General features: G+C 58.1%; 1 protein-coding gene across 1 annotated transcript; it reads right to left on the bottom strand.

Moving 5' to 3' along the window:
• Nucleotides 1-3,589: 3,589 nt before the first annotated feature.
• Nucleotides 3,590-14,251, bottom strand: SOX10 (SRY-box transcription factor 10). The gene is made up of 4 exons (XM_038550622.1): nucleotides 14,085-14,251; nucleotides 13,085-13,596; nucleotides 7,905-8,173; nucleotides 3,590-5,528 (listed from the first exon to the last, which is right to left on the bottom strand). The coding sequence occupies exons 2-4, from the start codon at nucleotides 13,516-13,518 to the stop codon at nucleotides 4,825-4,827; spliced, it is 1,407 nt and encodes a 468-aa protein (XP_038406550.1). The 5' UTR covers nucleotides 13,519-13,596; nucleotides 14,085-14,251; the 3' UTR covers nucleotides 3,590-4,824.
• Nucleotides 14,252-15,561: the final 1,310 nt, after the last annotated feature.

Genomic DNA, 15,561 nt, shown 5'->3' with positions numbered 1-15,561 from the left:
TGTGGTCCTATGACTGTGAGCGCTAGGGAGCACTAGGGGCCTTACTCCTTGTGGATCCCCCGCATCCCTCCCTCCATCTCCCTGTTCACCAGCGCAAAGGCTGCTGCAGGGAGACACCTCAGCTGCCTTCCTAGCAGACAGACAAGCCTTTGTGCCCAGGGAGCTGGTTGCCACGGAAACCCCCAATTTCCTTTCCAGTGGGGACTGGCTGCAGGGGCTTCTCCCTTCTCAGGAGTATCACAGAGCAGGTCTCATCAAGCCACCCATTGTTTCCTGAGGACCTGCCTCGAGCCTCTTATCGTGGGCTCGGATCCCCTTTCAGGAGCTAGTGCCCCAGCAGGAAGCTTGGGGATGCAGTGATCTCCCGCCCTCCCCAGGCAGAGCCCTGCTGGGCAAGGCAGCCGCTGGAGCAAGGACTGAACACCTGCCCACCCTGGTCCCCCACTCTGTCCACTCCTCAGGCCGCTTTCCTGCATGGCCTTCTGGTCTGCCACGCCCATCCCCTGCCCTTCCCCCACCTCTGCAAGATGTCCTTTCCCTTCTGTGTAGGGCCCGTGTTCCTCCAAGGCCTTGACTTGGATGATGGCAGGCAGGGAAGCAGGGCTCCTAGATTCCAGGTGTGACATGAAGTTGAGACTGGTGCTTGCCTTCCTCTGCCCTACGTTCTGGGTCCTGCTGTCTTCACCTTGCCTTACCCAACCTGCAGTAAGACCAATCCCATTGCTTCCTTCCTCCCTTGAGGGTATAAGGGTGTATACTGACACCGACAGAGATAGAGGGGAAGCTGGCTCCTTGAATATTCTAGCCTTGACCTCCATTCTGCTGCCGGTTCCCCTTCCAAGAAGAAGAGGAGTGGGCTTGCCTGATCTCTGCAAGAGGCAGGGCCTCTGGGGTGGGTGCACTGTGGAGAGTGGGAGTGACGAGCGCCCCCAGGAGTGTCTGCCTCTCTGGAGAAGGGTTAATCCAGGGAGCAGTGGACTCTGCACCCCCTTCCTCCCTCCTCCAAGCCTGTGGAGTCCTTTAATCAAGTAGGGTGCTGAAATTCCAGCTCTGAAATGCCGCCTTTGTGCTGGCGTCCAGGCGGCCGCCCCGGAGTGCGGGGTCACTTTCTCGGCCCCGATTCTCTAAATGGTCTCTTTGTTCCTGCTGGGCCGCTCAGTATCAGATGTGATTAAAGGGAGATGGGGTTTGGGCGGGGGAAGAGAGAAGGGGCTGAGAGAGGGAGTAGGGGGTTAACCCTTAGGGGATAGGGTGTAGGGGAGATGGGAAAAAGGGTGGCTTTCCTCCTGTCTCCTCCTCTTTCATGGAGTTGGTCCCTTGCTGCTCAGCTGGCCAGGCCCGGGCATAACCTCTTCAGTTCTCTCCAGAAACATCCCGCCCCATCTCTCCGCACATGGAGCCACTGCCTTACTGAGGCCCAAGCACATCCAGAACCTTAGGTCTAAGGGGTGAGCACAAGCCAGGTCTTCCGACTTCTCCAAGGTCATTCGTCCTCTGGGGCCATTTTGCCTCCTCCCATATCCCCAGTGACTTCCTAGTCCATCTTTATCTCTTGAGAGGCAGGGTCCTGGAGGTGATGGTTTCATCTCAATGTTGCCCCTCCCTTCTGCCCTGCTGGCCCTGTGTCCACAGCCCTGCTGAGAACAGAAGCAGTGAACACCTGAAAATGGATAAACAAACAGCCTGCTTTTCAATAGGAGGGAAAGGGTGGGTTGTAAAAGTTATGAGCACCCATGGATCCCTAACAAAATTCTAGAATAGGTTGATGCATATTTGAGAACACATAGGTGATAAAAAGATCCAGGAGTTAGCAGAGTTCCTAAGAATATTGCCACATGAACCAAATTACCTTTTCTGAAAGGTTACTGGTCTGGGGGATGGAGGAATGCCACAGATACAGCAAATCTTGATCTTAGCAAGTCATCGGAGTCTTTTTCCATACAGCTTTGATGGGGAAGTTTGTACTTGTGATACAGTTAGATTCAGAATTGATTGGACAGTCTTTCCCTAAGACTGTGGATAATAGAACTGATGATGGAGAAGTATTTAGTGGTAGATACAGGACTGTCTCTTCAGCCTTTTTTTTTTTATTAGTGATTTAAATGAAGATACTCAAATTTGCAGGTATATAAAGCTCAGAAGGAGTGCTAATAATAATAAGTTGGATTCAGAATTCCAAGACTGAATTTAGGTGGGTAAATGCTCAAATCCAACAAAATGCAAATCTGTAAAATCCTGCCTTTATCCACAACACAATGAAAGAAAACACCAGAAAACAGCTTGTATATAGTTTGGAGTGATCTGACTTGGCAGCAGATATGTCTGCAAGAGCAGGGTTTTGTAGTTACCACTGAGCGTCATGGGAGCCAGTGGTTGTGGCTGAAGTTGCCAGAAGAGCCCACATGACACACCTTCCAGATGGGAGTGTGGCCAGCCTGGGGGACGGGGCTAGTTCTTGGCACTCACTGCCTCACTCCACATCCTTCCTGGGAGGTGAGGGACTGGAGCCCCCATATGGAAGAAATGGATAAGGTTGCTGGGGATGCTGGCCTGGAGTAGCGAAAGAAGCATCACTCCCAATGACAAGCAGAAGTGGGGCCTGCAAGCCATGGGCAGGGTGAAAGAGATAGTGGTTAAGAGCACAAGCTTTGGAGTCAGCTGGCTTCAGATTCTGGCACCAGCACTTCTCAGCATTAACCTCTCAAAGTCTCAGCTGCCCATTTGGAAAATAGGGATAACGAGTGGCCCTACTCTCTTCTAGGCCTAAATGACCTAAAACGCTTGGCAGAGCATTTGGTCAGGGAGCACTCCGTGCATAGGAGCTGTTACTGTTGTTAGGAGCCGGGTCTAAGGAAGACAAAACTACCAGAGCCCACCCATCAGTGGAACATGGTGGTGAAGAAGTTTCCCTTGTCTCTGAGGAGTGGCTCCTGTCCCCAAGCACAGATTGGAATTCCGCTGAGGGGAGAACTCTTTGGGAATGAGCACTGAAGGATTAGGTTGCATGTCTGCTATCCTGGGTTTACACCCAGACACAGGCAGCTGCCATGAAGACTTGGCTAGATCCTGGAGCAGACCACGGTGTGTGTGTGTGTGTGTGTGTGTGTGTGTGTGTGTGTGTGTGTGTTGGTGGAGGAGGGGGCACTGCGAGAGAATGCCCATCGACACATCCTCGAGGACAGGCCTGCTGGCTGCAGACAGCCAGATGTCAGGCTTGACCCACCTCTTTCAAATACCTGTCCCTTGAATGCTTTCAAGCCCCACCTCTCTGTTGGGCAAATGAAAGGAGCTCCTTGGAAGGTGCTTTTGCTGAGCTCCAGCTAGAACAGCACATGGCCTGCCAGCAGAATGGGCCTAGCTGGGCTGGGACAGAGCTCCCAGCTGAGGCCTCAGCCTTGAGTACCCACTGACCTCACTGGGATGCCAGTTTTCCCAGCACACTGCACGGCCCCCAGCTTCTCAGGGGAGACAGGAGACCTTTGGGTTAGCTGTCCTTTGCATTCCAGTCCTAGCTACTTCCAGAAAGCATTTGAGGAAGCACAAGTAGAGGGATAAGAGACCAAGAGACAGGCCAGGTCAGGCCCACCAAGCAGGTAACCGGAACCTTTAATTTTATTATGTGGAATGCTTAATGCAGAGTTAATAGGGGCTGGAATACCTAGGAGGGGGGAGAGGGGAGGGGGATCTACTGAGATAAATAACAGGGGGCAGTAATGAGTTACATGTAGACTGTGGGGGTGCAGAACAGGAAAATAGGGGCAGACAGAGCTACATACTTTATTCAAATACCACTGGGAGGCAAAGGGCAAAAGGCCAGGGCAGAATGTACATGTCAGGAGTTCAGTGTCTTCAGCCTGCTGCCAGCAACCTGGGTGCCAGGCCCTGGGCCACCTCCTGGAGCTGAGGGCTGGGGCCTGAGCAGCTGTCATGCTCTGGGAAGCCCAAGGAGTTGGGGCTGACAGAGCAGGGACTACAGAGCCTGGCGAGGGGAGAGGGAGTTGGCAAGGAGCCCAGGAGGAAGGCTCTGTGAATTGTCTCTGAATCCTTTCCTGGAGCCCCTGCCTCCTCATCCGGGATGTGCCTCAAGGTCTGGGAGGTTGTAGTGAAGTAGGACCGGGGCACTCTTTCTCCGTTAGACAAAGAATGAGGTTCTTGGCACAGAATTGGATCTGGAGGCCTCTGTGCCAATTCTTCCCTGTGTTCAGAAGGGCAGGGGGCCCTGTGGGGATGAGGAGACCTCCCTCTGAGACCACCCCACCCTGGGCTGTTCAGAGCTGTCCTCAGCCCCTGAGGGGTGGACAGAGCGCACTGTAGGCACTGACTTTCTCTATGGCAGGTCTCTGACTGGCTTTGATCTTAGGCACGTGGCACAAGTGGCACGGGTTACATCAGACCCCTCATTCTCCATGAGAGAGCGAACATGGGCACACGGTGTGGCAGGGCCTCCGATTCCCATCCGACCCTGGATGCCTCCCCCACTCTCCGAGGAGGGTGAGTGGGTCTTTTTCAGGTCCTGGGATGAGGGTCATTCCTGGGGGGAAGGTGCAGCCCCTCATCATTCAGTTCTAGGGGCGACAATCAACCTCCTTCTCCTCTGCCCAGCCTAGTAGCCCAGGGCTTGGCCTGGGTTGGAGCCTGGATAGGACGGGGGGAGTCATCAAAGGCAGTGAGCCAGACAGAAAGCCTTCCCTCAGCTGTCAGCCTCTGCAGCCTCCTCCACAGCCACCACCAGGCCTGAGATGGGTGAGGAACAGGGCGCAAGGGCTGGGGGAAGGGGCGTGCTACCCAGAGGGGCCGGGCAGGCTGGTGATGACAGGGCCCCCTTTAAGGCCGGGACAGCGTCGTATATACTGGCTGCTCCCAGTGTGTGGGGCTGTGGGACTGGGGCCCTGAGGGGCTAGGGTCAGAGATGGCCGTGTAGAGCGGCCGCTGCGAGGGCCCCATGTAGGAGAAGGCCGAATAGAGGCCAGAGGCCTGGCCTGAATGGCCATAATAGGGTCCTGAGGGCTGATGGTCAGAGTAGTCAAACTGGGGGCGGGAGATGGAGGGAAAGGCGGAGCCGTAGTGGGGCAGGCTGAGGGAGGTGTAGGCGATCTGCGAGGTGGAGGGCTGGTCGGTGTAGTGTGGGGGGCCCTGGGGCCCTGCGGTCTCCGTCTTCACCTGGGCTTTGGCATCCACGCCGGGTGGCGAGACCGTGGGCAGAGCCACACCTGGTGGCTTGGAGATCCAGGCGGAGTGTCCACTGGCCACGGCCAGGGCGCTGCCCAGCCCATAGCCAGCTGCCGAGTAGCTGCCCACGTGGCCCGGGTGCCCATTGGGTGGCAGGTACTGGTCCAACTCGGCCACATCAAAGGTCTCCATGTTGGACATTACCTCGTGGCTGATCTCACCGATGTCCACGTTGCCGAAGTCGATGTGAGGTTTCCCGCCCTCCCCCAGGGAGCGCCCATCCCGCTTGGGGTCTGCCTTGCCCGACTGCAGCTCTGTCTTTGGGGTGGTCGGAGGGGTAGGTGGGCCATGGCTCTGGCCTGGGTGCAAGGGAGACAGAAAGAAAGTGGGAAGCAAGGTCAGAGATTCCTGGATTCTGATGGTTCTCTGTCAGAAAAGATGCCTCCAGGAGGCTGGGGACAGATCACTGCGTGACCTTGTAAGTTTTACGGGTTTGGGCAGCCCAAGTTGGCACCTCCTTCTGTAATGGGCTAGGGCTGGTCTCCAGTTGTTTCTGAAATTTCCCATTATTATTATTTTTTTTTTCTGAAATTTCCCATTCTGAGGTGTGTATCCTACGGCCCACTCAGAGCAGGACTCCCTCTGTCACCCACCTCTGGGAGGGGCTTGCTGCATTTTGGAAAAGCTTCCCTGGGAAGTTGGTCCTCATATCAGCTGCAGTCGGCTTCCCCCACCTGCTCCCACTGTCTCTTAGCTGTCTTCCCTGACAGGTCTAGCCCACCGGTCTTCGCTTGCCTCTTTAGCTTACGAAGTTGCTGCCAGTTGCTCTTCTTGCTGCTGACCTCACCAGTCCTCACCACCACTGACTGCTTCACTTTTGCTAGCTTGTCTGTGCCTCCTCTCTCCACCCCCACCTCTGGCCCCCACACAGCCATGTGTCCCCTCCAGCCCCATCAGTCCTCCCAAAGGCGGCTCAAGTGCCCCTCACTCCAGAAAGCCTTTCCTCTGGCTCCGCCCCACTGGCCACATGCTTAGCTGTGCTGCCCCTCATCCCTCCAGCTGCCTTTCCTTGCTTGATCAGGAGGACACCTAGATAGCTGACTTGCTCCACCCCTGTTCTCTCTTTTCTCATTCACGTATTCATGCAGCAAATGCTTAGTGGGCACTGTGCCAGGTGCAAGGCCTACAAGCATAAATAAAGTAGATCCTATCCTTACAAGCTCAGAGGTTCAAGGGAGGATCCAGAGATGCACACAGGACTGGAGGGCAGTGTCAGAAGTGACAGGATGCACAGAGGGCTCAGGAGGCTGGAGAAGGAAGCCACCCACCCTGCTCCAGGTTCTTACTGAAGAGGGGTCGCTGGGCTGGGCCTTGAAGGCTGAGAAAAAGTCCATGCCCACAGTTATATCCTGAGGTGGCTGTGTGGAATGTGGTCCAGGGTCATGTGCGTGTGTCTGCGAATCTCTGAAGGTAAGGCCTACATGTGTATGGGAGAGATGGCTGGACTAGGGACCCCATCGGAGACAACGTGTCCATGGCCTATGAGACCTGGGGCTCCTTGGGGGCCAGCCTATATCTCCCCCATCAGAGCAGAAGCAATGCCAGGTCCTGCACTGGCCAAGTGCTTCAGGTTTGCACAGACCCTCTTGGATTTGATTCCTGGCTCTGTCACTTCCTGTGTGATCCTGGGAACATGCCTGTCTTCTCTAACCTGTTTCATTATTACCAGAACAGAGATGATACCAAGCGGCTCAGACATGGCCTCCTTCTGGAAGGTGCAGGCTTCATGCACTCATGTTTCTTCTGCATTCACTTGTTTTCATCTCTGCTCCTCCCACTAGATGGTGGACTCCCAGGACCAGGGAGCTTCTCTTGTTGCTGCCCTTGGTGTCTGCTCCCAGGTCTGGCACAAAGGAGGACTTGGGGTGTGTCTTTGGAGGGCAGAGCTGTGCTTATAGAGACTTCCTGTGTGCCTGGCCCTCTTTATGGCATTTATTTCTTTTTTCTTTTTTCTCTCTCTCCCTTTTTTCTTTCTTTCTCTATGGCATTTAGTGCTTTGTACAAACAAGTGAGGCCCCGGAGTCCGGCTGCCTGGGCTCCGACTCAGCTGTGTCCATTTTCTCATCTGCCACACAGCTAAAGTCTGAGCCCAGGCAGGGTGGCTGCTTCTTCATTCAGAGTGATTGAATGAGTTAATATACATAAGGCAATTAGCAGGGCACCTGGTGCACAGTAGGTGCTCAATTAATGTTAGCTGCTATTTTCATTAATGAAAATGCAACAAGATACTCTAAGTCTGGCCCCTCCATGGCACGTGCTCAACATCACATGCTGTGCCTACCCCATCAGACTGGGAGGCCGGAAAGAGGCAATGATCTCTCCTCCATCTCATCTTCCATTTCTCAAAATCATCCTGTCTCTGCTTTTCCTGTTGCCTCACACCCCTTGGCCCCCACGGCCTCCCTAAGTGGCCTCTTCACTCAGCAGCAGTGCTCCCTTCCATCAGCCACTTCCATCAGAGCCATCTTGCCCAGCCACTTCCTTTGGTGCTTGAGTCCCCACTGAGCTCCTTCTGGGCCGCAGCACCCCAGCTGGGGCCCTGGCGCAGCCTGGTGAGCCTCTCTAGCACCTTGCCCAAGGAGGTTGTGGGTACGAGACTCATGGCAGCCAGCCCTTGCCTTTCCTCAGTGCCCAGGCTCTCCCCACCCACAGCTGGTCATCAGCCCAGCGCTCACCTGAGGGGTGCTCAGGGTTCCCGTCTGACATGGGGGAGCCTTCGCCAGGGTGCCGGTGGTCCAGGTGGGCGCTCTTGTAGTGGGCCTGGATGGCGGCAGCCCCGCCCTGCTCAGCCTCCCCTCCAGGACACTCTGACTCCCCCTGGGCCGCCTTCCCATTCTTCCGCCTCCGGGGCTGGTACTTGTAGTCCGGGTGGTCCTTCTTGTGCTGCATCCGGAGCCGCTCAGCCTCCTCAATGAAGGGGCGCTTGTCACTCTCGTTCAGCAGCCTGGGGTGGCATAGTTGGGGGGAGACAGCAGAAGGGCTGCTGTGAGTATCTGCCCTCAAACAAATGAGGTCCCAGGATGGGGAGCCCAGAGGGCAGGCGGGGACCAGGGCAGAGGCTTGCTCTTTGATTTACAAACTAAAAGACTTGAGGCCCAAGGAACTACAGGCTCAGAAGGCTGGGATCTCTGTCCCTAAACTCTCAGGGGCTGAGTGTGAGAGGGATCAGCCTAATGTTCCTGGCAGCCCTGACGATGGAGTTAGAAGTAGGGATAGAGCTTCTGTGTTTTTTTGTTTTTTTTGTTTTTAAGATTTATTCATTTATCCGAGAAAGAGAAAACACGAAAGTGAGGTGGGGGTGGGGAAGGACGAGCAGACTGCCCTGAGGAGCCCATGGGTGGGGCTTAACCCCAGGAGCCATGAGAAGCTCACAACCTGAGCCAAAACCAAGGGTCAGATGCTTAACCAACTGAGCCACCAGGCACCCCAGCAATAGAGCTTTTGAGGGACACAGAGCTTCAGTTCAAGGAAAGAAAAAAAACTTTTTCATCATCAAAGCTGTCTGCAGGTAGAGCTGGCTGCCTCCTTAGGGGGTGAGCTCCTTGGGGCTGGAGGTATGCAAATCAAGAAACAGAGTAGTGAGGGGGAAGAGCCTAGTCCCTGCTACTGGCTAGTTGTGTGACTATGGGCAAATCACTTCTATGAGCCTTAGTTTCTTTGCTTATCAAATGAGGATGATAATGCTTACTTCACTGGGTGTGGGATTGGCCAAGGTGCTGTGTGTGAAGCACTTTGCATGGGGCCTGGGGATGGAGGGTGGGCACCTTGAGAAACAGGTACTGTTCTAATACTGCTGGGGGGGGGGCTTGAACAGGAGCACCTGGGGTGGGCCCTCTCAACTCTGGAATGCTCATTTTGTGAATTCCAGGGTGATGTGGCCGAAGGGGCTGGATAGGAGTCCCCTTCTTTATGTGGGGTCATGGCATCTCCTGGGGGAGATCCTATCTCCTCGTCCAGGATGTGACAGAGGGTAAAAGAAGCTAGACTTTCTTCCCAGACCCTCTCCCCAGTCTGAGACCAGCCATGGAGGACAGCCCTGAAGGCAGTGCCCCTGCCCACCAAACTCCAGCCTCGGGCCAAGTCTGAAGGATGGTGGAGGGGGGTGATGGTTAAAGTTTGGCTGCCCCAGGGTGTGTGGGGGCAGGATGGGGTACCTTGCAGAAGTTCTGAGGGCAAAGAACAGACTCATAGAATCCTAGATGGGAGGGACTCGTGGGCACGGCTCTGTCCCTCTGCCCAAAGGGCCTCTCTCTCCAGCTGCCCACCCCTCCCCAGTGGGTGCCCTCTTCCCCCCCCAGTCAGCAGAAGGCCTAGCCCTCCTGCCCAGGATGGGAGGGGGTGGTCATACCAGGCACCTCCTAGCCGGCAGTGGCATTCTTGTGCAGCTTAGCCTCCCCCGGCTGCCCCCTCCCCCCAGGCTGCCAGAACCCAGCCCCAACGAAGGTCTCTCCAAGGGTCCCTCTAGCTGAGTGATGGGATGAAGATCCCAGACCAGTGCCTCTGGGATCAGGGAGTGGGCTGCAGCCTTCCTCCCCCAGCCATGGCACCCCAACTCCCCCCAGCCAGGCCTCAGGGAGGTGGAGTGGGCAGGGCAGGCCCTGAAGGTGTGTGTGTGTGTGTGTGTGTGTGTGTGTGTGTGTGTGTGTGTATGTGTGTGTGTTGGGGGCAGGGAGAGAGCTGCCAGAGAGCCCAGAGCAGGCTCAGCCCGCAGCCAAGGGCCCCAGCACAGAGGCTCTGGAACAGCTGGGGACACCGGGCTTCCTCTCCTACCCAAACCTTCCTGGTGCCTTCTGTCCCGCTGGCAACTGGGAGTGAATCAGCAAGAAAACGGGGGGCGGGGGGGAACCTCAGAGTGGGGGCACAGGCCAGAACACAGGGAAGACTCCAACACAGCACCCACTGTCACCTCCCAGGCTAGTTCCCTGCAGTACCCTAACCTTGACAGAATTCTGACTCCAGGCCCTCCCACCCTCCACCCCAGCCCAGTGCTTCAACTGTCTCAGTGGCTAACAGCTGGCTAACGAGCCTCCGAGCTGATCCCAACATCACTCTAACCTCAGCTCTGTTCACTCTCTCCTAACCCCAGACCCATCCTGCCCCGTCACGTAATAAATCATCTCACATCTAATCTTGATCCCAGCACCAGCCTCGCTCAGCATTGCACCCCCTACAGGCCCCCACCCCACGTCACCCGGGGCTCTAACTGCAAACCTGCTCCTTATTTGTACTCCACCTGGCCTCTGGTTTCTAGGTCTCTAAGCTTTGGAATGAGGCCCGGGAGAAAGTACTAGTTCCCCCTGCAAATTGGAAACCCCACCTAGGGGGTCTCCCAAGGTGGGGCACTGCTGCTCTTCCTGTTGGGGAAGGGGCCTGTGGACTGGGGGTCAGGAGAGACCCCAGTCGGTGACCCCCTTTCTAGTCTCTGGGTTCCAATTACTCTCTCCAGGCAAGTCCACCAGTATACAACTGTCATGTGACCAGCATGTAACAGTCCTTTTCCAGGCGGGCCCCCTCTGACCATCAGAGCCCACACACTTAGGAGCCAGGACCCAGATGCGGGTGTGTCTGACCCTAACCTACTTATAGCACCCCAAGCAGTCTGTCTGCATGTCTTTCTCTTTTTGGGTTTTTCGGGCCCTGTTTTCTAGTTCTGCCTGTCTAATGCACCCCCCTTCCTGGTGGTCTGGAAGGGATTTCAGGAGTCCCTGGAGAGACTGGCCAGCCCAGCCCATATCCAGAGGCCTCGAAGGGCCCCTACCCAGGATCCAGGGTTCCAGGATCCCACCCACTATGGGCATAGCCTTTAATAGTTGTCATTGTCCTGCTACCCTCCTATTCCTGGGGTTGGGTCCTCAGCAAGCAGTGCCTGCTTTCCAATCCTACAATAGATGGGCCCTTGGGGCCAATCAGTGGTAGCCAGAAACAAGTCCTCCTGAGGGAGCCCAGGGTTCTGGCCTGGGGGAACAGGGACAGGGACAATGGAGGGTCCAGTCTTAAATCCTTCACAGTGGGGTGAGGGAGAAGTGGAGGTCCGTCCTTGCTTTGATGCTGTCACTGAGCTGGTGCTGTGGTCTGTTCATGACCCCCAGGGCCTGTTCCATCTGCCTGTCTGTCTCCACCCTGGTTGTTTGTCTCTCATTTGCTCTCTTCCATAGCACAGCACCAAGAGTACTGGCCTGGGCTGAGCCCTACCCCGGGGCAGATGGACCTTGGGCAGAGGAGCTAGCTTTGACCCCTGCTCTTGAGCAGAGCTGGAGCCTCTGAGTCTACACAGCAGGCTGGCCACTAAGCCCAGGGCCTGCTTGCCCAGGATGAGCAGAGCGCTGAGCCCTGAGATGGGAAGGTGAAGGGGCACCAGGCTGTCAGCAAACACATGGCCAAGGATGGGGCCATGGGGCTGAATGTGAATCCCACTTGGACTCTTGGGGGGCCTTCCTGCTTTTCTTACTACCCTAAGCCTTTGGCCTTCTAGACCCAATCTCCATTATGCTGGGGCAGGCAAGGGCAGAGCGGCAGCAGGAGGAGGCCAGGCTCCTCTGAGAAAACCTGACTTTCTGAAACTGAGGTGTACCTCACTTCTGCTCTCCCCTTCTCTGACCTCCCAACCTCCCGACTGCACCTTAGAACAAAGGGGTGATCCGCACCTGTCATCAAGGACAGTGTGGGGGAAGACTACTAGACGAAGAGTCAGGAGACCCAGGTTCTGGCCCCGCTCTGCCACCAGCTGTGACGTGGCCTTTACAGTCCCTGTACCTTTCTGGGCTTGTCTCTTAGACAGTCTAGTGGGGAATCAGGTGGCCTCTGCAGGCTCATATCTCCTGGAGCCCCCGTTCTTTTGCTGAGCTGCCCAGGACGCCTGAGGTAGGGGGCTGTTGCCCTGCTCAACATATCTCAAGGGGCCAGGCTGAACCCCACACCTGAACTGAGGGGTGCAGAATTCCTGCTTGGCCAGCATGTTTTTCCCCAGAAGTTTGGGCTGGACCCAGGGAACCAGGGACTCTGAGGCGCCCTGGGTAGGAAGGGGCCAAGGTTTCCTCCTGGCCAGGGCTCTCGCTCCAGCTCTTGGGCTGGTGGGGCAGGAGGTTGCTCAATGCTGGGTGGGGCCCTGGAAAAGAAGATGGCGCTGGGACTGGAGCAGGGAGGGCGAGAGAGGCAGGCCTGGCCGCTCTGGGACAGGGTGGGAGGGGAGACTTCTTTCTGGGTGTCCCCTTCCCTAGAGAATGAAGAGGCCCCCCTCAACTCCTCGAAGGAGGGGAGGATAAGGAAGGCACCAAGAAGGTAGCTGGGACAGGACAGGATCCTGCAGTCAGAGATTTGTCTTTGGCGGTTCTCCATCCCTCACTCTTTCAAAGACTCCTGTCTGAATTCCTTGTTTTCCCCCCGCCCCTTCTCCATCTGGCTGCCTCAGTTTCCCTGCCTCTCCGGCTAGGCCTTCAGTTTTTTCTCGAGCATTTCTGGGGCATCCCCCTGACCACTGGGACTGGTGGCAGTGGCACCCGTGAATGTGCCACTTCCCTGTGCCATCAGTGAAGACCTCCCCTCCCTCTTGCCCAACCGCCTTCACTCCCCCAGGAAGAAGCTCAGGCCCTTCGCCTGCCACCGACAGAATTCCAACCACGAGGGGGCGCCCTCCGGCCCGCTGCCCCGGGTGGGGAGCCTCGCCTAGGCCGCCGGAGCGCTAAGCCCGCGCAACCTCAAGGGGGTACTCGTGGGGGAAGGGCGGGCCGGACGCCCACCCCTGGTCTTCCAGGCCCATCAGAGCGGTGGCCGCCCCCCCAGAGGGGCCCGTCTCGCCTGAGTCCCCCCGCAGCTAGGGGGCCCGCGGGAGCTCCGGGGGCGCGTCGGGGGCGCTCACCTCCAGAGCTTGCCCAGCGTCTTGCTGAGCTCCGCGTTGTGCAGGTGCGGGTACTGGTCGGCCAGCTTCCTGCGCGCCGCCTGCGCCCACACCATGAAGGCGTTCATGGGCCGCTTGACGTGTGGCTTGCTCTTGCTGGCGCCGTTGACGCGCACGGGCATGGGCACCAGCGTCCAGTCGTAGCCGCTCAGCACCTGGCTGACGGCCTCGCGGATGCACACGGGGAACTTGTCATCGTCCGCCTCGCCGTCCTGCTGCTCCTTCTTGACCTTGCCCAGCTCGCCTGGCCCCGGGCTGGCTCGCAGGCCCGATCCTCCGCCGCCGCCGCCGCCGTCGGGCCCCAGCGAGGGCGCGCTCCCTGGGGACAGGCAGCGGGGCTCCTCGGAGCCCACGGGGCTCAGCTCCACCTCGGAGAGGTCCTGCTCCTCTGCCATGTCGCCCCCGGCCGCCGCCGCCTCGGCCGCCTCCCCGGGGCCCGCCGCCGGGGTCCTGGCGAAGAGTCCAACGCCCACCTGGATGGGAAGGAGGGCGCGGTGGAGCGGCCGTGCGCGCAGCCCCGACGGCAGCCCGGGACGCGACGCGGGCACGGCCCCAGGTGACGCCCGCCCGGCTCCCCCCGAACTCGCCAGAGCCCCTGGGGCCCGCGCACATGCCAGACCGGGGCTCGGCCTCCTAGCGCCCGCCTCCGCTGTCTTCCCACCACCTGGTCCCAACCGTCTCTTGGTGTGGGTGGGTTTGGGTTTTTTTAAACCTCTTTTTGGGTGGAGGTTTGTTGATGGAAAGGAAGAAAAACGGACTCTTTATTTTGCTCTAATCCTGGCTCCTGGGATTTCCCACCTTTTCTCTCACCTTTCCGTCTTCCCTTCTGCCTGCCCCTGATGGAGTGTGGAGGAGCTGGGTGGGGGGCAGAGGCGGGGGTCTCTCTCCACCCATGCCCCACCGCAGGGTCCCAGGCCCGGCCCCAGGAAGGCAGGAGCGGAGGAGCGGGCTGCGCACTCACCTCCTCGGACCGCTCCTCCAGTCTGGGGCTCGTCCTTAGGAAGTGGAAAACCGTGTCCCAAGGTGTGCGGTCCAGCTCGGGGCTGGGGGGTGACGCCGGGGGGCTGGGAGGGAGGGGCTGGGGGGCCCAGAGCCTCAGGCCACGGCCTCGCCGGGTCGGAGCCTGAATCCTCACCACCAGCCACCCTGGCCGGACAGCCCGAGACTGACTGAGCACTGAGCTGCCGCCGAAGGCTGGGAAGGAAGGAGGGGGAGAGGGGGAGGGGGAGGGGAGGGAGGGAGGGAAGGGCAGAAGGTGGAGCCTCCAGCGCTGTCCTTCATCCCCAACACTCAGGGCTCCTCCGCCAGGCCCCCCCACCCCAGCTCTGGGCGCTGCTGTCCCAGGCCGCTCCTGGGGCCTGGGCCAGGAAGGCCAACGGGTGCAGGTGGGCAAGCTCAGAACCTGTTGCTTACAGGGAAATTGGGCCCAACTGGGACCCCCAGCCTGTGCCTCAAGGCGGTGGGATGGGCAGGTGGCAAAGAATTGGGGCTGGATGAGGAGAACACCAGTGAAGGTTCCCGGCCATCTAAGGGCGGCTGACCTGCGTTGCTGGTTTAAGACCTCTTATGGAGGGAGTGTCTACTGTGGCCAGAGGGAGGCTGCTGCTGCTCAGCCTGCCTCACCTGCCTCCCACCCCAATGCAGGCTGCCCTCCGCTCAGCTCATATGGCCAGAGAGAGAGCACTCAGGTCCATACCTGGTGAGGCAGAGGCAGCTGGATAGCCCCCACCCAGGGCAGAGGCCCCAGCTCCACACCTGGGCCCTTCTCAGACACGAGCACAAATGAGGGCTGGTCTGACTTAAGGTAGAGAGGCAGAATTGAAGTTCCTAGGAGGCTGGCCATGGGGATGGGCTGGGGGTCCTCTTCAAGTAGGGGCCCCAACTCCCTCTGCACTGAGCTCATGCTCTCTTGGTGTGGGGGGGTCTCAGTCCAGGTTGCACGATGTCCCGCACTCCCCTACCTCGAAAGGGTAGGCAACTCCCTGCCTCCCACTCCCTCCTCACTGCCCACTCCTGTCCTCAGCCATCTCCCCAGTGGGGCGACCTCTCTCCTTTTTCTCTCCTGCCAGTCACCCAAGGCTCCATTTCCTCTCCCCTTTCCCAAGTCTCTCCCCAGAGGTCATCGCCCCTCTCTCCTCTCAGAGGGTGGGTATGGAGGCAGAGGTGAGGCTGGGCACCGAGGGGCAGATGGAGCCTGGGCCGCGCTGATGACCACATACACTTCTGAGCCGGGCAAGGCCCTAGGCCCACCCCAAGGGAGTCTGTCTGGAGTGGGGCTGCAGAAGGGGTCTAGGAAAGGCCTCGTGCTTGGGAAAGGCCAAGGGGGTGGAGGGGGTGGGTAATGGGACACAATGAGGTAGTCACACGAGGCAGAGGCATGTTGGGGGTGGGGGGAGCGGACATTGGAACACACACACACACACATGCTCGCACACACA

Source organism: Canis lupus, chromosome 10, assembly GCF_011100685.1.
Source record: "Canis lupus familiaris isolate Mischka breed German Shepherd chromosome 10, alternate assembly UU_Cfam_GSD_1.0, whole genome shotgun sequence".
In the NCBI taxonomy this organism is placed as follows: Eukaryota; Metazoa; Chordata; class Mammalia; order Carnivora; family Canidae; genus Canis; species Canis lupus.
The sequence above is the reverse complement of the archived record's forward strand: the minus strand, read 5'-3'. Positions and strand labels throughout refer to the sequence as shown.

Coding starts and splice junctions, on each gene's coding strand:
- SOX10 (XM_038550622.1), bottom strand. CDS start 13,518: ATGGCAGAGGAGCAGGACCTCTCCGAGGTGGAGCTGAGCCCCGTGGGC. Junction 8,174..13,084: donor ACGCTGGGCAAGCTCTGGAG/GTGAGCGCCCCC, acceptor ATGCCACCCCAG/GCTGCTGAACGAGAGTGACA. Junction 5,529..7,904: donor GAACCCTGAGCACCCCTCAG/GTGAGCGCTGGG, acceptor CCTTGCACCCAG/GCCAGAGCCATGGCCCACCT.